Source organism: Phodopus roborovskii, unplaced genomic scaffold (assembly GCF_943737965.1).
Source record: "Phodopus roborovskii unplaced genomic scaffold, PHOROB, whole genome shotgun sequence".
Lineage (NCBI taxonomy): Eukaryota > Metazoa > Chordata > Mammalia > Rodentia > Cricetidae > Phodopus > Phodopus roborovskii.
The window spans coordinates 3,414,279-3,440,642 of record NW_026126469.1 but is presented as its reverse complement, the minus strand read 5'-3'; the positions used below and the strand labels follow the sequence as shown (position 1 = coordinate 3,440,642).

Genomic DNA, 26,364 nt, shown 5'->3' with positions numbered 1-26,364 from the left:
TGGTGGACAGTGGGTCCAGAGGAGTCTTCGAACTCTGTAATTTTCATCGCAAAAAGGAAAGAGACAGGAGCCTATGCAGAGAAAGGGAAAGACAAGGCCCAAGGGCCTTCCCTGGGATACGGCTTAGAGAGGGCCACAAAGCTGGGAAGGCGAGCACTACTGCACTGTTAAGCCTTGCCTCTCAGTTTGCTTACCGAGTCGCTGAGGACAGACCTCCCTCAAGCAAAGAGATTTAAGGGGCAAGCAGAAGGCGGGCCACTCAAAGGCCTGCTGCGCCCCTCTGATGCCTAGGATTCCCTTCGGGACTCTGCCAAGCTGGACCACCACGCCCTCGAGCCCGCGCCCACGGCCCGTTCCGGGACGCTGTGCCTGCGGTCGCCTGCAGGGGCCGCCGCCTCTTCAGGAATGCACCGCCTTTGTCTGGGGCCGCGCGTGGCCGGTGCACCGGGTGGCTGAGCGCCTCCTGCCACCTGGACAGCGCGCCAGGCTCCCCACCTCTCTTCCCACCACCCGCCGGCTGGTCCAGCTCTCGGTACCCAGTTCGCGCCCGCGTCGCGCGCCCAGGTGAGCGCCCCGCCCGGCGCCAGGCCCCGCCCCGGCCCCGCCCCGTCCGGGCCGGCGGGGAGACCGGGCGGATTCCGCGCGTCAAACCACATGATCCCATAAAACATTCATCCTCTCCCGGCCCGCGCTGCGAGCGCCCCGCCAGTCCACGCCGCCGCCCTTGCCCTGCACTTCAGCAGCCCGCGAGCCCAGCCCGGGCCGGTAGAGCGGAGCGCCCGAGCCTCGTCCCGCGGCCGGGCCGGGACCTGGCCGGAGCGGCGGCGCCTGGATGCGGACCCGGCCGCGCGCAGACGGGCGCCCGCCCCGAAGCCGCTTCCAGTGCCCGACGTACCCGCTCGACCCCGAAGATGAAGAGGACGTCCTCTGGAGGTGAGTATCCGCGCGGCTCCAGAGCCGGGCTGCAGCGGGGCGGCGAGGGCGAGGGCACGGCCCGTGCTGCCGAAGCCGGGGACCGGTCCCTGGGCGCTCCCGAGGGCCACCGCAGTGCCACGCCGCGCGCTGGCCGCTAGCTACTGGGCCCCGAGAGGGCGGAGCCCGTGGCAGCCGCAAAAGTTGCGGCTTTGCGGGAAAGTTGACGGCGATCGCGGGGCCAGGGATGGGGGGTTGGAGGTTCCAGATGTTGGACCAGGGCAGGGTGGAGGCTGCGGGCTGGAAGGGCGGGGTCCCACTTGCGAGCGCACAGGCTGCGAATGGGTTAATAAGCGGGGTTTGCAGAAACGTGGGCACCGGACCGAGATGGGGTATCTCGCCTGCCTGGCAGACTGACTGTTCAGAAGCTGTTTCTTTGGGGTCAAATGGAATAGGGCTGAATAGGGGTGTTGGCAGCAGCTGAGGGCGTGGGGGACAGGGCAATCCCAGCGCTGTCACTGGGGCAGGTAGCAAGGAGGACACCACACACATACACACACACACACACACACACACACACACACACACACACACACACACACACACAAGCAATGCCTCCTCTGAGATCGGGAGGGCTCCTGAGTGAGAGGCTCCATTGAGGGGCGTTGGTGCTCGGAGCACCCCCTCCCTGGCAGCCCTGTGGGATCCCTCCTCCCATCAGGTTGCCAAGTCCCCTCAGTAGAGGCAAGGAAAGACGGCTTCGTGTAGGTTGGGCATACCTTACCTGAGAATCTGGAGTGGAGTGAAGACATTGCCTTCCCCAGGTGCCCACTCTATCTACCCTGCTGATGTTCATGGTGCCGCAGGCTGCACACACGTTTCTTTGCACGTGTCTATGTGGGCTACATATAGTCTTGCACACCTCCAATGCACACCCATATCAAATCTGCTCTAGGGTACACATGGGTAAACACTATGGGTACACACATGGATTCTAAGGGTTCTTACTCTTACCAACATGCCTATGACCACACATGTATTTATGCAGTCTGCCTGCTATGATCTTCATGCTTAGCACATGCTGGGGCCCCTTAACAGGACCCACTCATACGTAGATATGCTCTGGTTTTGAGTAGGGAGGCTCTGGGCATCTGGACCCACAGACAGAGGGGATAGTCCTGGAGTCTCCTTCCCAATGCTTGGATCTGTGTGTGCAAGTATGTGTGCATAGCATGGTATGTATTTGCACATGTGTGATGTGTGCATGACCATGTGTGCCTGTAAGCACATCTGCATATTTTAGTTTGACTCTGGGTGTGGGTGTCCCTGTGTATCTAGGAGGGCTGTGGCTATACCCTGCCCAAATCTGGACCAAAAGGGGTCTATGTTTAGGGGTTTTATTCAGTGTCCCTAGTCCAAGCTGTGAGATTCAGAATCTTCCAGCCAGGGTGGGGGCAGTGGTGGCCTGTGGTGGACTGGAATCTACCTGGTCAGGGAAGATCCATTTCCCAGCTGAGGTCAACACCACAATAGAGGGGTGTGAGCCTGAGCACACTTGGCTGCCTACAGCTCCGCCAACTGGGGCATCTGACCATGATGGTCTCCGGAGGCCCTGCCTTTAGCACATAACTTGTTCCATCCTGGTGACCTTCTGGCACACTGCTCTGTAGTGCTCACCTAGCTTAGGTGTGTGGGTAACAGCTAGACCCTCCCTTCCTTTAGCCCATCCCTGTCTTCCCATTTCTCTTGTTCTACTCCAGCCCAGGGGAGGGAGGTGTGTTTCCACGGTAGGACCTCAGCCTGGTGTGATCCGCTCCAGATCCCTCCTGGCAAATGGGAGATCACCAGGCCTGCCAATGTGTCTTCTTAAAGAGCTTTCTCCCTGTCTTAGCCACTGGTAACCTGAGGTTGTTGGGGGCATTTCCAAGCTGATGCCCAGTGGGGAGGGCCTGCCCACATTTCCCATGGAGGTGGCTTTGTTTGTTTTGATTTTTTCATACCATATATTTTTATTATTTTCTTTTCCCTTCCCCAATCCTCCCATCCCCCTCCCCACCTCCCTACCAACCCAACTTCATGTTCTCTCTTTTTCAAGCAAAATTAAACAAAACCCAAGAAAACCAACAAAAAACAAAAATGAAAACCAAAACGGACAAAAGAAAGAGATCTGTAAGACAAAAATATCAAAAGAGCTCCAAAAAGTTTCATTTTGTGTTAGTCAGTTAGTCCTGGGCATGAGGCCTGTTTTAGATTGAGATGGGGTCTCACTGTGGCCCTGGCTGATCTGAACTCTTTATGTAGAACAGAATGGCCTTAATCTCAGAGATCCCCCAAGTCCTGGGGGATGTGCCACCATTCCCTGCACCAAAGAGTTTTTGTTGTTGTTTTGTTTCAAGGCAGGTGTAACCACTTGGGGTCACCTCAGCTTCCCAAGTATTGGAAATGCTGGTCTCAGTCACCAACCTCGCTTTCCTAGGAGTTTTGGCCCCCAGCATTTCTGCTTGAAAAGTCCCCAAATATACTTTTTCAACTCCTAGTCTACAGGGTTTTCCTGGGACTCCTGACAATTTAAGCCCCTCCTTCCTGCTAGAAGAACTGTTGAGGGAGGTTATGAGCAGGGACCATGATGGTAATAAGCCTGTGGCTCTGCCCTGAATTGATTGGGCCCTGGCAGAACTGACCTTTGGTTACAAAGGAAGAGACATGTGCTGTAACATGAGGGCAGCAAGAGGAGGAGAACCCCAAGGCTGGCCCAGGGCTCTCCCTGGAAGGTGGTCTTACTCTGCTATCTTGGAAAGCTAAGGCTGGCTCATTGGCTGTGAAGAAATCCAGATTTGCTGCTGTTTATTACAAGTGGTAAGTTGTCTGGGATCATATCTCCCTTCTGCCATCCAGGCCTGGCTCCTAACACCCTTTGCTTGCCAGTCTCTGGGTACTATGCCCTCCTTGGGAGAGGATGGGTTCAGCTGGGAAAGGAGACAGAGGGAGCCCTTCTGGGGGCTATTGTCTAGAAAGTCTCCCAGGAGCCTCAGTCTGTGCATCCATGAAAGGGGTCAGGAGAAGGAAGAAGTAAGTGTGTGTGTGTGGGTGTGGGTGTGTGTGTGCGCGCGCGCGTGCGCGCGCGCTCGCGTGCGCGCGCACGCGCGTTCAATGGGAGAAGTATTTGAGAAGGACCTGACCTGGAATAGAGTTACCAAGGCTCCTGGCCTGCCTAATCAGTGAAGTTCATGCTGTTCTATGCCCATTCTATGAGCCCCAACTTTCAACCCTAGGCAGGGGGGCTGCCTGATTCTCAGCAGCCAGCCAGGGCCTGTACCCTTAGATCCATAAGAGCCAGTATGGCTGTTCTGCCCGTCTCTTTAGAGCCCGGAACCCTTTGCACCCTTTAGTATGCTTATCCTGTGGCCTGGCTACATGAAGCCAAGGTCACCTGTGCCATCCGTGTGGCCAAGTCCCAGATGCCGCATTTGCTCTCACCCTCTATCTCTTGCCCAATCATTTGTTGCCTGCAGATCCTACTATGATCAGACAATCAGGGGTGGTGAATCCTTACTTTATTGATTCCAGGGTTAAATGTGTTAAAGGACAGGTGACCACACAGCCTAGCAGTGGGTAGGGAGACATGTCCCCCTGCCTGTCCCCAGAGTGCATGGGCTTGGCTAGTCGCATCACACCCAGTGTTTGGTACTGCAGTTTCTTCTTTTGTCACTGTATTTTTAAACACTTTGCACATTGGGAACTATTCTTGTGAATCATATTTAACAGTGAGTGTGGAATCCCTTCCTTAGAATGCACCTGAATGTATTCATTCAAACCTGCCTTGGCCTTTTGCATTGCCTTCAGCCATACAGCTCTCCATATACATCTTGACAAGTCCTCATCAGGGCCAGGATGTGTGCCCCTTCCTAAACACTTGTGCTAACCTCCAGCCAGGGCCTAATTCTGCCCTGCCCCACCTCACAACCACCTGAGTCTTTTTACATGTCAGGTGGATGACATGAGAAGTAGACCAGGATTCTAACTGTAAGGGTGGTCATCTCATCAGCTAGCCCTTTGGGGCCACCTGTCTCCATCCCTGTTTACATAGCTCCTAGTACCTTGTCTGATGTGGAAGGGTTGAAGGGTCCCATGTACCCCCAAGGCAGCCAGACCCAGAAAGTGGAGTCAGTAAGTGGGGGGATGTTGGCATACCCTCACACATGTCTTTGGGGAGGTGCTGAGCAGGCAGAAGCCGGCCTCCCTATGTTGACCCAGGTGGGCCAGGCAGGCAGTAAGCTCCTTTTAGCATGCTGGCACATGGAGGTTGGCAGAGGTGGGATGTAGAGGTGTCAGGAGCCTCACTAGGAACTGCTTGTCCAAGAGTGCTCTTTGGCTCTCCTGGGAATTGGGCTCCGTGGACTTTGTTGGATTTCAGACAAAGGTTTTATGGTTGGATCTTTGGTAGACTGCCTTAAGATACTCATGCAGCAGCTTTTCCCACAGGGCATCTCAGGGCCTTGATTTCAGATGGGGCCAGCATCTCCAACAGTCAAACTATGCAGCAAACTCCATGGCCTGGGGTACACAAAAAGCCATTTTGGGAAATACTGATGGGGTTCCTTGAAGGAGTGGATTGGTCAGGAGGATGGGTAGGCTGTCCTACACCAAGCTACACCCATAGGGCACCTGCTGAATGGAGGGACAGGTTTCTGCTGGCATTGTAAGGCAATGTGCAAATTTAACCTTTGCATTTATGACTCCATTTCTCTGCAGCAAATGTCACGGGAAATGTCAGGCAAAGGCTGAAGCTGGGTGAGGGGCCCACTGAGGTAGGGGTGGGGCTGACATGTTACTGTCCCAGGGTCTCAGACCACAGTGAGGATCTAGGGTGCTCACTGCCTCCTGGGAGCCCTCTCAGATTGTCCCTGACCTGCCTGCAATCCCCTACATTGTGTCCTCGATTTGTCCCAGCTATTGTGACCTTATTAAGATGCTGGCTTTATTCACCCTCCTGCCAGGGCCCAGATGGGGCCAGTTTGGGAACCAGCCAGGAGCTCCCCCTCCCCAGAGTCCAGGCAGCCATATGATCAGCCCAGGAAATGCTGCTTGCTGTGTGACCTTGGGCCTCACCACTCTTTGCTGGTCACTGAGATGTCATCTGTAATCTGTGGCTGTTTACCAGAGGTGGTACTTTCAGCTTACTATCCCAAGGACCAGGAAAATACAGTCCTTCTCAATATTAGGGGTACTGTTCTCTGGGGGAGATGGGGGTGGCATCACTTGCCAGGAGGAGGCCATGAACACTAGTAGTTACAGGAGAAAGAGTGAAACATAAGCAGAAAAAAGGTAACAGCCCCTGGGAATCCGCAGCCCCTGTTCTAATGTGTCCCACCCCCACCCTGTGTCCAGTCCAGCTCAACCTGCCCTGGCAGTAGTTTATGCGCAATAGCTGCCTCCTTGCCAAGTGCCAGGCTAGTGTAGCTGATTAGAGGTCTTTAGTGCCTAAAACAATTTAGCCTGCACCCATCTTAGCCAGCTAGCCTGCCCCTTAGGGTCAGTAGCTTGAACATCTCCTAGATGATTCAGGGGTGGACAGCCACCTGGGCACTTGCTCATACCAGTGAGGCCACTCATCTTTGCTGGTACCCAGCTGCCTCCCAGCTGATACCACAGTTCCCTAGCTGTGTTCCCCTGAGCATCCCAGGTTCTCCAGATTCAGCCAGATGGTGTCATATCCTCTGCACCCAACATCCAAGCCCAGAGTCTGTGTCTCCTCCTTCTCATCCCCAAAGTCAAGTCCAGTGTCCAGTCTGACCTCTTGTCTATTTCCCTTCTAGCCTTCACTGCAAGCTCATCTTAGTGCTACCTATTGGCGCAAATGCCCTCCATGCCACCCTGGGCTCTCTGCTTGCCATGGTAGCCTCTGAGCCACCTAGCCTTCCCTGGCTGCCTCTAACCTTGCTCATTTGCTCTCAGGGTGGGCTAGACGAGCTTGTGTGCAAACCATCTCTTCCACTCTTGATGGAGGACCCTCTTGTCACCTAGGGTCCAGGTGCCTGCTCCCATCTCCATATCCTTCAGGCATCCCCACCGTGACATTAGGGTTTAGGGAGCATGAGTGGTGGTGGCCAGCCACACCAGCAAATAGCTGCAGAAGGAGGTCCAGGAACCTGCTGGTATCAGCAAAGAGGAACATTCTTTCCTGCCACCCGCTTGCCCCTATTGGAAAATACCCAAGCTGGTGGCCCTTAAGACTGGCAGTTGGGCAGCCTAGTTGGCCAAGATGGCTACAGGTGAGGGTTCCAGAACCCAAAAGCGGATGCTGGCTCCTGAGCTCCCCTGTTGGCATGCAGATAGTGTGAATGTGGACATGCTGGTGAAAGCCAGCTGGCCACAGGGAGCTTGGTCTGGCCATGCTGGCCAGGTACTGGTCGTCTGGATGATGGGACTCCTCCCGGCAGCTGCAACACTCCGTGCCTCCAGCACAGACCATGGGACCTGGCCATGGAAACTGAGGTGGGTGATGGCTTTGGGCCTCTTAGTGGGAGGCAGAGTCCCCATCCTGTACTTCATCTGACTCTTGATCAGTCTCACCTACCCTTGCCCCACCCCCAGACAGAAAGTGGGAGTAGGTGAGTAGGCCCTGTGGGTTTCTGATCACAAGCCTGTGCATAGCACTGAGGATACAGGAAGAGCCCCCCACCCCTGTCCCAGCCTGTTTACCAAGAGAGTCCTCACCAATTGTCTTGAGGGGAACAATGCTCTAGCTCACTCATGGTCACTGGGATGACAGAGCATGGTGGGGTGAGTGTGGGGTATATTCACCCCAGGCATGCCTAGCAGCTGGGGAATGCAGAGAAGCTAGGCTTTTCATTTCGTCTGGGGGTGGGGTGTCTTTGTACCTTTGAGGAATGTGAGGCACAGTTCAGCCCTGGGCAGAAGCCTGGCCACAGGTGCTTGGCTAAGGAGTAGCACCTCCTTTGTTTGGAGACTTTTATACCCCCACTCAGCTGGCAGGATGTGAGAGGGGCTGCTTGTGTTCCTACTTGGTCCTTGGAAGAAGTCCAGGCAGTGGACCCTAAAACTGTGGCTGGAAACAGAATTCCAAAGAAAGATAGGTTAGCTTCTGTCCTGAGCCTGGCCAGCCTCCAGAATGGCAGTTCAGAAAGGCCTGCAGGCCAGCCCAAGGTCACCCAGAGTGCCACTTACAGTGCTCATGGCTGCTTCTGACTCCACACTGCCCTGACCAGCAGCTTCCTTTCATGGAGCTCTGTCATGTTCCCTGAGAGTCTCTCACTCTTCACCTGCCATGTTCAGCACACCCATCCTCAGACAGTAAAGAGTTGGGTTGGTACCTCCTCCGTCCCTGCCCCCCATGATGGTGGCATGGCTGTAAACACAAAATTTCACCACTGTCTGAGGAAGTAGCAACATTGTTGGTGTTCCCCACTGAGACTGTCCCTTGGCTACCTGCATAGCCATGAGGACTGTGGTCCTGGGTGTACCTAGCCCTTTGGGAGAGCTCTAGCCCTGCCCTTGGTAAAGCTGATGACCTTGGGCTGCCCACATGGTAAGGAGGGTGGGCTCTGGGTAGGCTCCCATTGCAGGAAGGCCTGGGCAGGGGAGGGGAGCAGGCATTGACCTCTCCCTCCTTTCTCTCATCAAGTACCTGGTGTTACCAGGTACAGGCCAGCCCTGTGCTGGGCAGTGGAGGCCTTGAGATCTTTGTGATGTCTTTTCTCCCCAAGTCATCCCAGGTTCCAAGGAGATGTTCTCAAATCTCATGAGAAAGATGTAGTGTGGGTGCCAACAGACAGGATGGGGACCCTGAGGTCTGGTCTCTGTGTGGAGTCCTCCCTTCCCAGTTGAACTGGAACTTCTGCTGGGGAGGGAGCTGGCTGTGTCAGAGCAGATGTCTTCCTGCTCCATGGGAGGCTGGGGTGCCAGTGCAGGCTGGCCTTTGGGCAGAGCAAGGGAGGAGGCAGAGGAGGAACCCACTGCACCCAGCCCCGGCAGTACACCCTCGTGGCAGTGTGTTCTGCGGCCTGACACGTGGTCTCTGCACATTGAGCCGTGTCCAGGGTATCTTTCTTCTCCTTGTCTCGGCCCCGATTTATGTCAGGCAGAAGCTGACATGAGGACAGGTGTGACAAGTGTCTGGCTTCCTGCTCGAAAACTGGCAAAAGAAAAACTCTTCCCATAAAGATATTCTATCTACATACCTCTTGGATGTCAGTAGAGAGAACCCATCAGAGCCGAGACAGATGGTGGCCCTGATCACTCTATTCTTCACCTGCTGCCAGAGCCACAACTCAGTTATGAGGTGGCTCGAGTTGGGTGGGTGGTGGTGGGGCATCAGAGCCCTCCCGGACACTGAAGCCTACTCAATTCCCACCTGTCCCACAGGGCCTCAGTCACACCCAGCAATTCCAGGGACAGTGACATATACACAAGATTTCCTGGTGATCCCAGCATCTCCACCATCATCCTAGTCCCCCTCTGGCTAAGGCATTCCCCACCCAAGACAGATACCAAGACCCAAAGCCTCAGAAGATGAATTCCCAGGGATCCCTGGACCCTCAGGTCATAGGACCATCTTTATCAGCTGTGACAACAGCCCTTGGGAGGGCAGGGTTTGCTACATGTGGTTCTGAGGTGGCAGGTAGTTGGGCCTAGGGCCTCTTTTCTGGCCAGGTTGTGGGTGTTCATTGTCCTTGCCTTGCCTGGGGACATCTGTGGTGGAGCCCCTGTAGGTCTGAAGGTGGGAACCAGGCCAGGATTGATAAAGGACTGGGAAGGTTTCAGCCTCCTTAAAGTGGTGGGTAGAGCTCAGTAGAGAAGAGCCTCCTTGAGGCTATGGACCTGGGAACAAGGTAGACTTGCCCAAGGGGAGTTGCTTGAAAAGGCCTGTTAGGAGGTAGGAGAGGACAGGACTGGACTTTCTCCTCCGCAGGGTGAGGACGGTTCCTCAGGGAGAAGCCACATGCCTCAGGACTTTCTGAGTTGGTGGGCTGGGCAATCTCTTATGCAGCCACAGTGCCTTTGTGCTGCATGAACCAGGTAGGTTTCTTGAGCCCTGTGCGTGCACCCCCCCCCACACACACACAAGTGGACTCGGGGCTCCCAAGCCCTGACAGTCACAGGGCTGTCCTACAGGATTGACTGTGCTGTACAGGAACCTCAGGATACAAGGCTGTGGGTTTATTTTTCTTTCTGCCTGCTCTGGCACCAACATGAGACCAAACAGAATGCGCCAGAAACATTTTGAATGTTAACAGATCATACTCATGGCTGAAAACCTGAAAAGATACTCCAAAGTTTTGAGCAAAATACCATGAACTGGGCATCACAAATGGCAAAAATTAATTTTCTCTCGGTTCTAGAGGCTAGGACTCCAAGATCAGAGTGTCAGCACAGCCATGTTCTAGTGAGCTACTTGTTCCTGGATGGTGGATGGTTTTCTTGCTTTGGAAATGGCCTCTCTGGGATCTCTTCTAGGCCACTAATCCATCTCAAAGCCTCACCCTTCAGACCTTTTTCCTGAGGTGACAACCCTAGCCACCTCTACTAACCCCTTCAAATACCATCTTATCAGGGGTAGGATATACTGATTACACAACTAAAGCACAGGCATTTTGATCAAGGCAAAAAGATCGAGAGTTCCAGGCTGGGGCTGGAGAGATGTTCAGCAGTTAAGGGCTTGGGCTGCCCTTCCAGAAGACCTGCTTTTGGATCCCCACAGGCATGGCATCCTACAACCATCTGCAACTCTGGTCCCAGAGGATCTGATGAGGGCCTCTAGGGGCACTACAGCCACATCGTATACAGCCATACATGTAGGCAAAAAACCCATAAACAAACATTTCAAAAAGGAAAATAAAATAAAGAGCCCCTAGGCTGTCACTTCACACAGGTCACACCTAGTGCCCAGTGTCCAGCTCAGGCCTCTCATGGCTCTCACTATCAAGTCTCAAAAACCACTTGCCTTTTTCCTGGTCATAGTCAAAATGATTCCACAAAATATGGCTCCATTCTGTTCCTTCCCCAAAGCCCAATGCAAGAGCATCAGAGATCCTAGGCCTCTGGTGCTCTCAAAATATAAATAAGTGAGTAAGTAAATAAATAAATAAATAAAATCACATTGGGGATAGGACTCCATCATATGCTTTAGGGGAAAGCTGAGTATAGTAACTCATGCTGTAATTCCACTACTTGGAAGGCTGAGGCAGGAAATCACGAGTTTGAGGCCAGCGTGGGTTACACAGTAAATTCTAGACTAACCTGTCCTACAGTATAAGACAATGTCTCAAAAAAATAGAAGTGGTGATGGGTATGAACAGTACAAATATTTGTCCAGACAGAAGTGAGGCCTCCCTCAGTCAGGAGAGGACAAGTACCCCTCTAGCCCTGGCCATCCTCATAGAGTGCCATCTCTACAGCTACACAAAGTCTGCCACTTGCCTACAGTGAGCATCCTACTGTATGGTTGTCACAAGCCATGGTTCTTCCTCCATGGTGCCCAGAGCACAGTGACAGAAACAGGGTAGGTCTCTATCCAGCCTCTGTACCATCCTGTGGGACCAAGTGAGAACTTGGGCATTGAGTGGAAGGCATGGACTCTGGGGTGTGTCTATAGGTGTGCCGCCCTGGGGCCAGCTCTCCTGCTTCACAGATAAGAAAGCCTTGGCCTGTGAGGCATCAGTGATGACCAAACTGGCCCATATAGCTGGATTTAAGGGTGACCCAATCTCACTGTTGCCTTCAAATCCTCAAGGGTCACATGGGAGAGATGAGTGCAGGCAGACTTGGGACTAGCCCCCTGATACCTACTGGCCAAGTCATGATCACCGGTGCTTGTTGCAGCCACCCCAAGTAGCTGAGGAGTGGGTGGGGCCTGAGTGGAGGGAGGGTGTGGTTCGCTTGTGGATGCTAGGTTGTAAATATGCATTCCCAAGAAGAGATGCTGAAGTAGCACCTAGTTATGGGGCCTCCATGTGTCGGAATAGGAGCACTAGAGGCCGAGACTCTTGAATCCTCTTGCATTGGGCTTTGGAGAAGGAATAGAATGGAGCCATGTTTTGTGGACTGTGACCAGGAGAAAGGTAAGTGGTTTTTGAGGCTTGATAGTGAGAGCCATGAGAGGCCTGAGTTAGATCCTGGACACTGGGTGTGACCTGCGTGAGGTGACAGCCAGGGCTCCCAGTTCCTCAAGGATTGCATGGGAGAGATGGATGTAGCCAGATGTAGGAATGGCCGCTGACACTGCTGGCTATGCTATGGTCACTAGAGTGGTACCCAGTAGGACCTATGGCCTGTTGAGGAGGGTACTCTCCCAGCCAGGTCCTTCCTCAGCCCTAAAGGAGTCTGGTCCAAGACTAATGGGGGGGGTTCTTTTCACCTTACGTTTTAGACAGGGTCTCTCAATAAACCTAGAACCTGCTAATTTGTCTAGATGGGCTGGCCAGTGTGCTCCAGGGACCCTCCAGTCCCCATATTCCCTGTACGGGATTTACAGGTTCACACTGCCGCAGCTGGCTATTCTGTGGGTGCTGGGGGTCCTAACTTGAGTCCTCACCTTTGCCCAGCAAGCACTTCACCAACAGAGTTTTGCACTTTTTAGAGCTGCAGATAGGAGCCTCGGGAAAGCCACCCCAAGAGTCTGAGCTGATCTGTGTTGCAACCTGGACAGATATGCTGTCCAGAAGTGAGGTTAGAAATCCTTGGTGTCCTCTGCCCTTCCCCCTGATGTCTGCCACAGCATCCTAAATGAAGCAGCATCAGGCTGTAACCAAAATACAGTGACCTCCTTTTCTGTAGGAGACAAGAGTGCCTGGCTTCCATTTGCGCAGGTGAGAAACCGCCAACAATTTCCATTCCAAACTGATTTCAAATAAGCAAGCGTTATCACACACAATCATATAGGAATAATTTATCACTCATTAATAAAAGAGCAATTACTTATTCACATTACCCCTGTCTATGTGCTGTGGGCTTTGTTGCAGGTTTAAGATCTGTAAAACAGAGAATCTGAGGCTCGGCCTGAGGCCTAGCGGCTGCAGCCCTGTTTCCAGTACAAGATGGCCCTTGTTGACTCTCAACTTCTCCACTCCCCACGACAGCCGGAGATGGAGACTGAAACCTAAACAGGGAGGTAGCACTGTTGAGTGGGGTTGGTCAGGTGTGATAGAACCATAGCATGGGGATGCAGAGGAACATCTGGGTTGGCTGAGGCAGAGTGGCTGCAGAGCTGGACCTGTGAGTGTCCTTTCAAGTGTCTTAATTGCAGAAGCCCCCATAATAAAGGATGTAGGTACATTTTTGGCTACCCTTGGCTGAGCAGGGCCTACACCAGTGAACAGCATGCCCCTTCTCTGGATGTCAGCACGCTATGCCTGCCAGCTCTACTGTCTGACCCACGTTTGACTCCACTCAGGAAGATACACTTTCTTTCTCATGGCCTCCTTTGTTCCCCAGGTTGCAGTTGACTTTGTTATTTGTTTCTCCTGTTGCCCCATCTCTCAGGAGAGCAAGCTCTTCATCAGGTCAGGGTTAAGGGTCTTTCAATTCCCCTGGGGTCCCATCCTAGGCCCTTGTCCTGCCACCCCATGGCTTTCTTCTTTCATGGGATGCACATTAGCTTCTGTGAGTATATGTTTTTGTTTTGGCTGACTGTAAGAAAGGTGTCATATGGGCCACCTGAGCTCTCCAATGTTTGTCGCGTGTTCAAGCTGGACTGGCTCTGGCCAGAACTGCATATTTTAAAGTGTTTCTTCTGCATCTTGTAGCGTGTCAGTTACCTGGCACCATGGTGCTCGGGGAGCTCTTGTGTGCTTCCTCACATTGCTTACAGCCGGCTTTTCCTCCTGGACTCAAGCTTCCCTTGGTCCCCAGGAGCCTGAAGTTTGGTGTGAGTATCCAGTGAAGGCCATGGTATTCAGCTCTAGGGAGTTTTCTTGGGTAATTTTTTAATCCTCCATTTTCTGTTTTCTCTTCATAGAATTGCCCTAAAACACATTCAGCCTATATTTGCCCATTGACTTTTTGTTTTTCTTTCTGGAGGATTTCCTTGACCTTGTTTTCCAACCCTTCTATTGATTCTTTTAATTTTAGCAATTCTATTTTTAATTTCTAGACACTCTTCCTTGTTCTCTGGTGACTCTTTGGTCATAGCACCCTGCTCTTGTTTGAAATCTACTTCTATCCCTGTGTCCCCCGATTAGAATTTCCTCTAATGCCTGGCTATCTGTGACCCTCCATCTGCTGCTTCTTGAATCACTTCCTCTGCTGTCTACTCTGGTGGCTTCACACATGTGACAGCTTCTGGTCACCTTTCCAGGGTAAGCAGTTACTGGGGGCTGCTGAGATGGTATATGTCAACTGGCAGATTCCGAACCACCAAGCAGGAGCCATCCTAGTGTGTCAAGAGTAGAGACCCTTTCTCTGGTTTTTTCTCTGCTCCCTACTCGGTTACTGTCATCCTGGAGGGAATGAACATGTGTCTGCATATAGCTCGCCAAGTGTCTATGTGACAATGGTTGGGCAGAGCAGGAAGAATAACGGTCCCTGGTGACGATGTAGCAGCAGTTGATGCTGCCTGAGTTCAGGTCTCTTGGAAGGTGTGGCATGCTGTGAAGGACACAAGCCTACTAAGATGACTGTAGGAAGGCAGGGCACAGCTCCAGCTGTGTGTTAAGCACAGCCTAGCTGCCGGGCTATCCATTAGTACAGACACAGGATTCTCTACACAGAGCAGGGACAACAGTCAGACCAAGCCAGAGTGATTCTGTGGCTCCAAGACAACACCTGTGTTGAACTGTGCCTCAGCTGAATCACGGTGACCCAGGTCAGACATTCAGGCTGGCTACACCAGACATAAGGCTCTAGGCTAACTTCTGGGGAGGAAAGACACTAGTGCCAGCCAAGACCTGGCTAGGGACACCTCAGTGGGGATTCCAGGCTAGAGGTGGCACTGAGTCCTGAAGAGATGGTGCTGGTCCAGCATGATCCTCTAATGATGGTGTGGTGACAGACGCAGGGGGCCTGGTCTCTTCAGCTACTCTAAAAGTGGGTGGAGCCTATATCTGAGCTTGAACCTTTAGCCAGCCCAAGGAACAAGGCTTGGGCCAAGAGTGACATGCCGCAGGGGATTAAGGAGGCCAGAGTAGCTATCCATTTCTGCCCTGTGAACCCTGGAATCTTGGGTAAGGTTGTGGAGATCCTGGGGCCCATTATGTATCTTGTCCCCTGACACCGTTGATAACCTATTGGGTTTTAGCATGCTTCAGAGCCTTTCTGTATGGAGTAGAAGTAATGATCACCTACTCACTGTGCAATGGGGTGTCTTGGTCACTGTTCTGTTGCTGTGAAGACACACCATGACCAAGGCAACTTGTATAAAAGAAAGCATTTAATTAGGGGCTTGCTTATAGCTTCAGAGGCTTAATCCATTATCATCATGGCAGGGAATATAGCAGCAGGCAGGCATGGTTCTGGAGAAATGTCTGAGAGCTACATCCCAAGTAGAAAGAGAGAGAGAGAGAAAGACACTGGACCTGGGTTGGACTTTTGAAACCTCAAAGCCCATCCCCCAGGGACACACTTCCTCCAACAAGGCCACACCTACTAATCATTCTAATCCTTTCAAATAGTGCCACTCAACCAAGCATTCAAATATATGAGCCCATGTAGGGGTTGTACCATAGGGAGGTCATGAAACCCCCAGGAGAGAGGTATGCAGAAATACTCCCTTCTTCCCTTCATTCTTCTGTCCTGCCTTCCTACTAAGCCTCTAGTGAGGTTGGAGTTATGGTGGCAGTGCCAGTGCCTCCCTAGGAAACAGCTGCTCATCAAAGACACTCCTGGATGACTTTAAACCTCTGATGCTAGGACAAGACCACCATCCACTGGCCTGTGATTCCTGCCTTTGTGTGAAGCTGACTGATGGTAGTGGTGCTGATGGTGATGATGTGCTGATGGTGGTGATGATGGTTGGTGCTGATGATGGTGCTGATAGTGGTGATGCTGATGGTGATGATGGTGGTGGTGCTACTGCTGCTGATGGCTGTGGTGCTGCTGATGGTGCTGCTGATGGTGATGATGGCAGTAGTGCTGATGGTGGTGATGATGGTAGTGGTGCTGATGGTGGTGGTGATGGTGATTATGGTAGTGGTGCTGATGGTGGTAAATTCTATAGTCTAGATCCTGAATGTCTAGGAGGCAAAGGTTCTTGTATGGAACACCTAGCCTCAGTTCATGGTGGGAAGTGGCAAAATCTTTGGAAAGTTAGCCCTAGGGGAAAGAGTTAAGTTATTGAGTGTGTGCACTTGAAGGCACATAAGATCTCATCCCCTTATAGGTCTTTCTTTTTTTGTTAACTGGATGCCATAAAATGAGCAACTGTGCTGTGTACTTCTGCCTTGTTCTGCCTTGCCATGGGCCCCAACCTCTAAAACTGTGAACCAAAGTAAACCTTATCTCCCTAAAAAGTTGATTCAGATTTTGTGACAGTGACAGAAAGCTAACACCATGATGATAATGATGTTGTGGTAATGACAGCGATGATCCTGCCACAGTAGTGATAGTGATGTTAATGGCAATACCAATGACGATGATGACGATCATAGTGATGACAGTAGTTGGTGGTGACAGTGATGATGAGAACAGAAGATACCTTTAGCCCACTTTCAGTCTGTGATCTTGGCCATGGGTCTGCATAAGTAGATGCTTCTGAAGTCATCAGAAGTGGTCCAGACCTTCCTGTTTACCAAAAAGTACTGCCTTCACCTTTCCTGGGTTAAGTATTCTCACCTGTAATAGAGCCTTTGTTTTTAGCTGTGAATGTCCATTAGTCAAGGCCAGACTGGTTGCTTATGTCATGGAAGCTCATGCTCCCAGATCCTGATCCATCCAAGGACGGATGTTAATGGGTCAGAGAAGCTCAGTTGGACCTGGTCAGGGCTTCTGGGTAGGTAGCAGCAAGGGGGTCATCAGAGCCCTCTAAAATCCTGGTGGTGGATATATTGGCATAGCAGGACCAACACACCAGCAGATCCCACCTAAAATAAGATAACACCAACCTCAAACCCACCTGCCCTAGATTTGTCCCCCCATTATCGCCACTATCCATCCTTCACAAATCAGGTATCCTCCTGATACCTGAGGACAGCTGTTCATCTTTTTCTTATGAACAGTTTTGGTCTTTTGCCTTGTTCTTTTTTAAAAGGTTTTGAAATTTTAAGTGTATGAGTGTTTTGCCTATCTGAGTGTATGTGGACCATACACATGTCTTATGCATGCTCTAGGCATGAAATCCCTGGGAACTAGACTTAGAAATATGGTTGTGAGCTGCTACATAAGTGCTGGCAACCAAAGTGGTTCCTCTATAAGGGCAGCAAGTGCTCCTAACTGCTGAGCCACCTCTCCAGCCCCTGTTTGTTTTAAGACAGGATGGCCTTGGACTCACTATGTAATTGAAGCTGGCCTTGAACTTCTGATCTTCCTGACTCTGCTTCCCATTTGAAAGGTGTTCCCTACTACAGCCAGCTTGTTTGGGGATTTGGGGATTTGGGGATGTATTTTTGTTTGTTTGTTTAGACAGGATTTCTTGGTGTATCTTTGTAGACCAGGCTGGTCTCGAACTCACAGAGATCCGCCTTACTCTGCTTCCCTAGTACTGGGATTAAAGGCCTGTGCTTTGTTTGGGGACTTTTGAGACAGTATCTTGCTTTGTAGCCCAGATTGCCCTTGAGCTCCCACTGTCTGAGCTTTCCTGTTTCATTTCCAAGTTGTATCCCATTATGCATGCATAATGTCTGTGTGCTGACAGTGTCCTTACAATACACTTGGTTTTCCATGACCTGAACAAAGTACTAGTACTTACTACTTCCCTTTCACACTCTGCCTCCAAGCCCCAAATGCTGATCTTGCCCTGTGTTCCTCTGTGTTAACCCTGCACCAGGTGAGAAACCACTGAGCTCAGCCCACCCAGCCATGTGTGCTTGGAAGGATCAATGAATGGTCTTTTCTGACCCTTGGGTTCCTTTTCTATAGTCAAGAGGTTGAGTGGCCTTGGCTCCGCCCTCATAAATGTGAAAATAACAACACTGCCCACAGTAGGAGTTCAGTCACAATGCAGGCCAACAAACTTCCTGTAAGAGGGCCCAGAATTGTGGGTCACACCATGCCATTATGCCAGCATCACTGGACCAAAAGCAGCCATGGATTGTGGGTGAACACATCTATGTGGCTGCATGCCAAAAACCACTTATTGCTAATGTAACAGCTGCTCTTGGGCCAGGTTGTCCAGGGCCCTTCAGCCTTTCTTCTAACTCCATGGACTCAATGCTCAGTCTGGCCTTGGAGGGTGATTCCAAAGGGAACAAATAGCTGAAAAGGGTTGTTTGCTCCCTCTTGAATTCCTTGTTCCCACTGGCTGTCCTTGCCTGTCCAGCCTCTGCTACTGGCTCTGTGACAGAGGTCTCTGGAGGCTGGGAGAGGGTGTGCTGAGGTTTCATTAACTGGCCTTCTCCAGGGGGTTCTTTCTGCCTGCTTCCCTCCTGGAGGCACAATAGGTGGGTCCCAGATGGTGTAAGCTGATGATGGCCTCAAGATCTGCACCTGCTTTTTTATAGTAAAATAAGTCCATTCTGTGTGGAGACCACCTCCCTGCTTGATTAATCATGTTTTACAAATGCAAGAACATATGGGGAGGTGTCACCTACTTCCTCCTACGGCAGGGTAGCAGACCCTCCTCTAGGATCCGAGGTCTGCACAGGCCCCTCGTACCAACCCATTTTTCCCTCTGTGAACAAGGGATGCTGGCTTCCATAATACATTCATCCTGTTTTGCATACTGCATGTACTAACAACACATTTTTGTGTCTGCCCTCCCCTCCCCTACTGCTTGTCCTGAGCATATGTTTTTATCTTCCAGTTGAGGCCAAGTATATATAACTACCACATGCACCCCAGGTCTCGTGTTCACCCCATGTGCTGACACTTAGGACCTCACAGGTCAGCACAAGATTCAGGGATAGAGTGGGAGAGCCAAGGCTCAGTTTGGGATGCTTGTCCTGAAATAGATACAAGGCACAGAAGGTGTAACTATAAACCTGCCAAGCTGAGCATCCATCCAGAGCAGCATCAGGATGGGCAGGAGGGGTGGGGCATTTGTGTGGCCATCCTGGGGTTTAGGTTATGGCCTAAGGAGGTCCCCTTCATAGGATGTGTATGGTAAGGATATGCCAGTCTTTGGTTGGCTCCTCATTAGTGTCCCTAGAGACTGAAGCCTGAAATGGAAGATGGATTGAATTAGCAGCAGGACCACAAAGGCTGGGGGTGGGAGGCAGGTAATTAGGGAGCAGGTATATGCTGGCCACCTGATGTGGGCAACTAGTCTCTTGTCAGGGAGGAGACACTGAGTCTCCAGGTTGGATGGGCTTCAGCCAGGCAGAAACTCTAGGTTCTTGGTCCCATAGGCCCACAGAGCAAAGTTCCCAGGGCAGGGTTCAGGAGGTGTCAGAGTAGAATATATTGCTGGACCTGGTGAGGCTCTGGAACCAAAAATGAATTCCTAGGAGACTGGTCACACACACCTGTAATCCCAGCTACTAGGGAAGCTGAGGTAAGAGTATCACAAGTTAAAGGACAGCTTGGGTAACTTCATGTCCCTGTGTCTCAAGAATAAAAATAAAAAAGCTGGGCATGGTGGTACATGTCTTTAACTGCAGCATGGTGGGGAGGGTATGGGGGGGCAGAGGCAGGTGGATTTCTCCGAGGACACCAGGATGACCGGCACAGTCAAAAGCTGTTTTCATCAGCTCTGCTCCAGTTACAATATGACATCAAGCAGCCAGGACACACTCCAGCCTCAGTTTCCCCACTGATTATGGCCAGGCTTGAGGCATATCAGCTTGGGTCTTGTATCTGCCAACGTGGTAAGTGACCTTACACACTATCGACCTGACCTGCCTGTTTCACTCTATAGTCAAGATCGATAAAGAACAAGGCCAAAGGGACCAGGACAGGGCAGCAGATGCTAGTGGCCACACCCACAGAAGATACAGGGTGAGCTGGCCTCTGTGAAAGTTGCTGCCATCTTCCTGTCCCCATCAACTATGCTCTGGGGAGGACCCAGTAAGCACAGTGTGAATGCAAGCTGATACTGCGCTTGTCTGTGGGATAGGAGGAAGGTGGGGAATGTGTGTGTGAGAAATGAGTAAAGATGAGGGTACAGATGGGGTGTGGCTCAGTAGCGATATGCTGGCAGGGGTGGGTATTGGGCCCAGGGAAGGGTGTCTTGAGTCTCTGCAGTGTGGGGGATGACATTGGTCCCTCCACCCTCTTCCAGAACTATTTCTGGTCATGTATGCTGAGCTGTTCTGCCTTGTAACTCTGGTCTTTTCTGGACTGCTTCAGCAATCCAACCACTTTTACAGCCTCTGACCTCAGCTCAGTATAACCGTGAAGCTATCTTCCCAGCCATAGATAGCATAGGAGATCCCTGTGCCCCAGAGCCTGTCCAGCAGGCCAGAAGTCCAGCACCCACTGGCTGCCCTGGCCACGTAACAGTTGTCCTTCATGAGCTGGCTAGACTCTCCTTGACAGCCCTCCAGGTAACACATGCAGCTGCCCTTACCTCCCTTCCTTTTAAACTGTCTCAGTGTAGGAGCGGGACTTTGCCACTGACTGTCTCAGTCCCTTCGACTGTAAGTAGATGCTGGTGATAAAGACAGAATGAGATTCTCTGTAGCACTGACTTGAGGCTTTTGTACCAGTGGGTAGGCTCCCTCCAAAATCTGTGGGAGGTAGCCTTTGAGAGAGACATCAGGACCCAAGGGCACCCAGCTGGTAGGACTAAAGTCACTGCCCTGAGTCTGTGAGGACAAGAGGACATCTCCACAGGATGTCAGGCTAGGCCAGGGTGTCGGTGCAGAAAATGCAAGGATGCAGTAGGCTGGGAAGATGCTAAAGAAGACAGTCTCAGCTCAGCAGCTCACTGGGCTGCTGACCTCAGCAGTGCCTGCCTGCTGGCTCAAGTGGCTTTTGGGCAAGGCCCCAGAAGCCTCCACCCCACCTGGCCCCTCCCTTTCTCTTTCTCCCTCTTCTCATCCTCTGGTTCTCTGGCTTCTTTCCCTCTGCCTCTGCCCTCTTTCTGCCTCCTACTTCCTCCCCTCTCCTCTTTCCTCTTCTTCCTTCTCTCCCATCTCCCTCTTTCTCCTTCCCCCTACTCCTTCCTCAATGAATGTGACTCTGGGCTCTTGAATCACATCTGTTAGTACAGATGCCAAGGGCCCAGTGTAGCCCAGTGGCTGTACCCTGCCTGATCTGGCTAACCCCAGTGGAGGAGGCCCCCGGGGTCTGTGTCTAGTTATTGCCCTGCCTGGGCACTAGGAAGCCAGCCCTTTCCCACTATCATCCCTTGTGGCTCCCTAGATGACCTGAGCTAAGCCAAAAGCCACTGGCCATGACCCAGTTCCAGTAGCTAGTTAGTCCCCACAGAAAAGCCTTGAGGAGAACCACACACACATCTGATGATAATTGACTTGGGTATAGCTGGAGAAATAGCACTTTGTGCATAGCTTTTAAGGCTAGCTCAAGTGGCTGCAGGGTCCTGAGGGGTCTCTGCATGGATCCCATGTGAGAGGGATGAGCCCTCCCTCCAGGACCTCTCTGCCACGTGTGCGTGCCGGGTACCTTCTGAGGATGGGAACATGAAAGAGACTGGTTGAGAGTGGCAGGGTGTAGGCTATGGGGGGGGGGGCAAGAGGGCCTCCCCAAAAGGAAGGCCATCTCAAATGAGAATCTGAGCAGGTTTTTCAGTGAGGTTCAAGGCTTTGTAGCTCAAAGCACTGCAGATCCACAAGGGTGAGCAGAAACAGCCCATGCAAGGTGGCAGACAGAGACTGAATATGGGAGCCCTAGGGTGCAGTTAGGGATCACCTTCACGGCCTGGCCAGGAGTCCAGTGTTTCCTCAAACTCCTGCTGTGAACACAAGCTATGTTGCAAAGTTGGGTTTGATTATCTCATAAAAAGATGCCCCCTCATGCTTGCTCAGCGCAGGGGTTGCCATGGAGACCAGCGGGCAAGCCCCAAGGGGGGCCAGTCTGGAGCCAATTACTGTGGCTACAACAGAAGAGCCTATCCCAGCCCCTATGCTCACAGGGTGGGTGAGAAGGGCCGCCTCTCAGAAGTTGATTTCCAACAGGAACTCAGCTGTGTCATTTACCATCTGCCTGACAAGGCTGAGCACCACATAGCTGCTCCTCCAATTGCCTACCTCCCTATCATGGCACAGCCCTGGACCCTCATTGACCCCAGCTGAGCTATCAATGGGCAACCTCAGGATTGGGAGCTACAGTATGCCAGTGGTGTGATGGATGGCACAGAAATTGGTGGTGCCTCCAGTGTATGTGAGGCAGCATGGGTGACAGGCCATGTGTGTCATTGTAGGTGATAGGCAGTATGTGACATGGCTGGGCTGATAGTATGCCTCTCCCAGTCATCCATGGCAGTAAAAATCTCCAGCCTGGCCCTGCCCACTTACCCAGCCTTGGGTCCTGAGGTCAGGACCAGGAAATGCTATGCATATGGCATGGTGTCCTTTTGTGACAGCAGTTAAGGCATCAAGGGGTGCTGACATGGCCACACCCCCACTCTTCCAGGGTGGGTGTGTAACAAGAGAATTTGAGAGGCTACCTAGGCAGAGCCTCAGGCCCAAATGCAGCCCACACATTACCAGCCTGAGGCATGGTGGGGGCAGACATTCATGGATTGGGGGCTTCTGGGCCTGGCTTGCCACCATACCTGCCAACAAATGACCCAGCAAACCCAAGCTCATTGAATAACATCACTGAGTCTGGGAAGAGGGCTCCCAGAGCCTGAAAGCTTGCTGGGCTGTCATACTTGCCTGCCCTGTGGGGCCAGGATTTAGAGCAGCAGATTGCACCCTGCAGAAGAGGACCCTTTGTGGTAAGGGGCTCAGTGTGAAGTAGAAATCCCAGAGGCTAATGCTGGGTAGGGAAGGCTGGCTTCTAGTCTCTTCCCAACTCCAAGCAGTTAGCCAGCCTTGGCCTCCTGTCTGCAGAATCCTGCTCTTAGCTAGCTGCCAAGAAAGGTGTTAGCTGTCAACAAAGGTGTTAGCTGTCAATGATGGTGTTAGCTGATAAGCCATAACCCTCCCAAGGGGATTCACATTTTAATAGACTCACTCCTGAAAGAGCCTTCAGCATTCAAAAGGGATGGGGCTCTAGTGACAGGCTAAGGAGCTTTTTCCTAGGAATGTGGCACCCCAGCCCTAATGTCTACTGCCAAATATAGGTCTTTGGCCACACCCAGGTATATCTGGTCCAGGGACTTAGAATGGGTCCTGATGCCTTGGGGCCGCTGAGGGAAGTAGGATGGCAACAGGGATGGGCAGGAAGGCTGGGAAGGGATGGAGTAGAGAATGAGGCCGGGGGAGGAGGCTGCAGAAGGTGTTCAGAGCCAAGTCAGGAAGTGCTTAAAAGGGAGGCTGTGTGGAGGAGGGAGCAGCCTGCCCCAAGGGCCTGGGAGAGGCCCTCCCTCCTACCTTCCCCACACCCAGGCTCCTCTTCCTCAGATAGTAGAGGTGCTAGTGAGGAGACCTATCCCAGGTCTCAAGAGACCCCTACAGACAGACAGAGCCCTCCAGAGGCTCAAGCATAGCTCTCATTTTGGCATGAGGGCGTTCCCCATAATTCCAGCTGCCCGAGGTTATCAAGAGCTAGAGGAGCCTGGGCAAGGTGTAGATTAAGAGCCTCAGCCCCTCCTCTGCAGCCGAGGCCTAGGGATGATGAGTCAGCTGCTCCTAAGGTGTTTTCAGACTCACCTTCTCCCATCTTACCCTGTAGCCTGCTGGGGCTGATTTGGGTCTGTATGCCCTAGAGTCCTGAGATGGTGTATGCAGCTACCTCAGAAGGCCTTCTAGATCTGGGCTAACCCTATGGAGGTGAGCAACAGTGCAACAGTCATGTCAGCAGATGTCTGAGGTAGGATGACATGAGGGTTGGGAGATACAGGCATGATCACCAGTTTGGGATTTGAACCTCCAAGGACAGTTTACAGCCCAGTATTGTCTCTATGTTGTGGAAGGTAGAGGTCCTATAGCCCCATTCCCAGGGTTGGCAGCCTTTGGACCCTGCCCAGTTCCCTGAGACCAACCCAAGGAGAACTGGTTCCAACATCAATTCTCACCTCATAGGGCCCCTATCTAATCACCTTTTCCTCTGCCTACAGGAAGCCGGCTGCTGGCATGGGTGTTATGGCTACAGGCCTGGAGGGTAGCAGCACCATGTCCTGGTGCTTGTGTGTGCTACAATGAGCCCAAGGTGACAACAAGCTGCCCCCAGCAGGGCCTGCAGGCTGTGCCCACTGGCATCCCAGCCTCCAGCCAGCGAATCTTCCTGCATGGCAATCGCATCTCTCACGTGCCAGCTGCCAGCTTCCACTCATGCCGAAATCTCACTATCCTGTGGCTGCACTCAAACGCACTGGCCCGGATTGATGCCACTGCCTTCACTGGCCTGACCCTCCTGGAGCAACTAGACCTCAGTGACAATGCACAGCTCCGTGCCGTGGACCCTACCACCTTCCACGGCCTAGGCCACCTACACACACTGCACCTAGACCGATGCGGCCTGCAGGAGCTGGGTCCTGGCCTGTTCCGTGGACTGGCAGCTCTGCAGTACCTCTACCTACAAGACAACAATCTGCAGGCACTGCCTGACAATGCCTTCCGTGACCTGGGCAACCTCACACACCTCTTTCTGCATGGCAACCGCATCCCCAGCGTGCCTGAGCATGCTTTCCGCGGCCTGCACAGTCTTGACCGCCTCCTTTTACACCAGAACCATGTGGCCCGTGTGCATCCACATGCCTTCCAGGACCTTGGCCGCCTCATGACTCTCTACCTGTTTGCCAACAACCTCTCCATGCTACCCGCAGAGGTCCTAGTGCCCCTGAGGTCTCTGCAATACCTGCGACTCAATGACAACCCCTGGGTGTGTGACTGTCGGGCACGTTCACTCTGGGCCTGGCTGCAGAAGTTCCGAGGTTCCTCATCAGAGGTGCCCTGCAGCCTGCCCCCACACCTAGCCAGCCATGATCTTAAGCGCCTGGCTGCCAGTGACCTAGAGGGCTGTGTTGTGGCTTCGGGGCCCTTCCGCCCCATCCAGACCACTCAGCTCACTGATGAGGAGCTGCTGGGCCTCCCCAAGTGCTGCCAGCCGGATGCTGCAGACAAAGCCTCTGTGTTGGAACCCCGGCGGCCAGCTTCTGCTGGGAATGCCCTCAAGGGACGGGTGCCTCCTGGTGACACTCCACCAGGCAATGGCTCAGGCCCACGGCACATCAATGACTCTCCCTTTGGGACTTTGCCCAGCTCCGAAGAGCCCCCACTGACTGCTGTGCGGCCAGGGGGATCCGAGCCACCAGGACTGCCTACCACCGGTCCCCGCAGGAGGCCAGGTTGTTCCCGGAAGAACCGCACCCGCAGCCACTGCCGTCTGGGCCAGGCAGGAAGTGGGAGCAGTGGAGCTGGGGAAGCAGAGGGCTCAGGCGCCCTGCCTGCTCTGGCCTGCAGCCTTGCTCCTGTGGGCCTTGCACTGATATTCTGGACAGTGCTCGGGCCTTGCTAACCAGCCACCAGCCACCAGGTGTGTGTACATATGGGGTCTCCCTCCATGCTGCCAGCCAGAGCCAGGGACAGGTTCCGTGGGGCAGGCCAGGCCCTTCCTGACAGATGCCTCCCCACCAGCCCACCCCCATCCCCACCCCATCATGTTTACAGGGTTCCGGGGGTGGCGTTTGTTCCAGAACGCCGCCTCCCACCCGGATCGCGGTATATAGAGATATGAATTTTATTTTACTTGTGTAAAATATCGGATGACGTGGAATAAAGAGCTTTTTTCTTAAACTGTGCCCTGTTGGGCTGCGGTGCTGTGGGTGGTGAGAAATGAGGGTGGGTCCCAGCATAGCACCTCCTTCAGACACTGGCACAGAAGGCCTGAGAGGAGATAGAACTGCCCACCCTCACTGGTGGGGCAGTTTGGGCTGAAGTGGGGGTGGGGGGCTCACATGCAGGGGTGAAATGACGTTCTTGCCATCCTCCAGCTGCACCAGTGAGTTTGTCCCATGGCTGGCATCCTTGAGCTCTGAAAGCCAGCTGACTACTGCCCAGCCCTGTGTGGTTATGAGCTATCTTTTGGGGACTTTTACTCTGGGATAGTCCAGCTCAGGAGGAGGCTGAGAGTGAGATGTAAAGACCATGCTCCCATTGCTGGAGAATGGCCTGGAATGAGGTGGTTCCAAAGGAGAGCTCAAGTCGTGCAAGGGCTGTGTACACCTTCCTATCACTGCCCCAGCTCACAGCCCTCATGCCTTAGGGCCTCACACCACCCCACAGCCCTTGAGGAGCAATGTGCCCACGAACACACGTGCGCATATAACAGACACAT

The 26,364-nt window shown here is 52.8% G+C and overlaps 1 protein-coding gene across 1 annotated transcript; it reads left to right on the top strand.

Moving 5' to 3' along the window:
* The first annotated feature begins 520 nt into the window (after positions 1-520).
* Rtn4r (reticulon 4 receptor) lies at positions 521-25,823 on the top strand. Its single transcript, XM_051191052.1, has 2 exons — positions 521-933; positions 24,146-25,823. The coding sequence occupies exons 1-2, from the start codon at positions 912-914 to the stop codon at positions 25,543-25,545; spliced, it is 1,422 nt and encodes a 473-aa protein (XP_051047009.1). The 5' UTR covers positions 521-911; the 3' UTR covers positions 25,546-25,823.
* Positions 25,824-26,364: the final 541 nt, after the last annotated feature.

What these genes read in the sequence shown, in the direction of transcription:
- Rtn4r (XM_051191052.1), top strand. Translation starts at nt 912, where the DNA reads ATGAAGAGGACGTCCTCTGGAG. An exon ending in GAAGAGGACGTCCTCTGGAG is followed by an intron (nt 934 to 24,145) that starts GTGAGTATCCGC and finishes CTCTGCCTACAG; the next exon opens with GAAGCCGGCTGCTGGCATGG.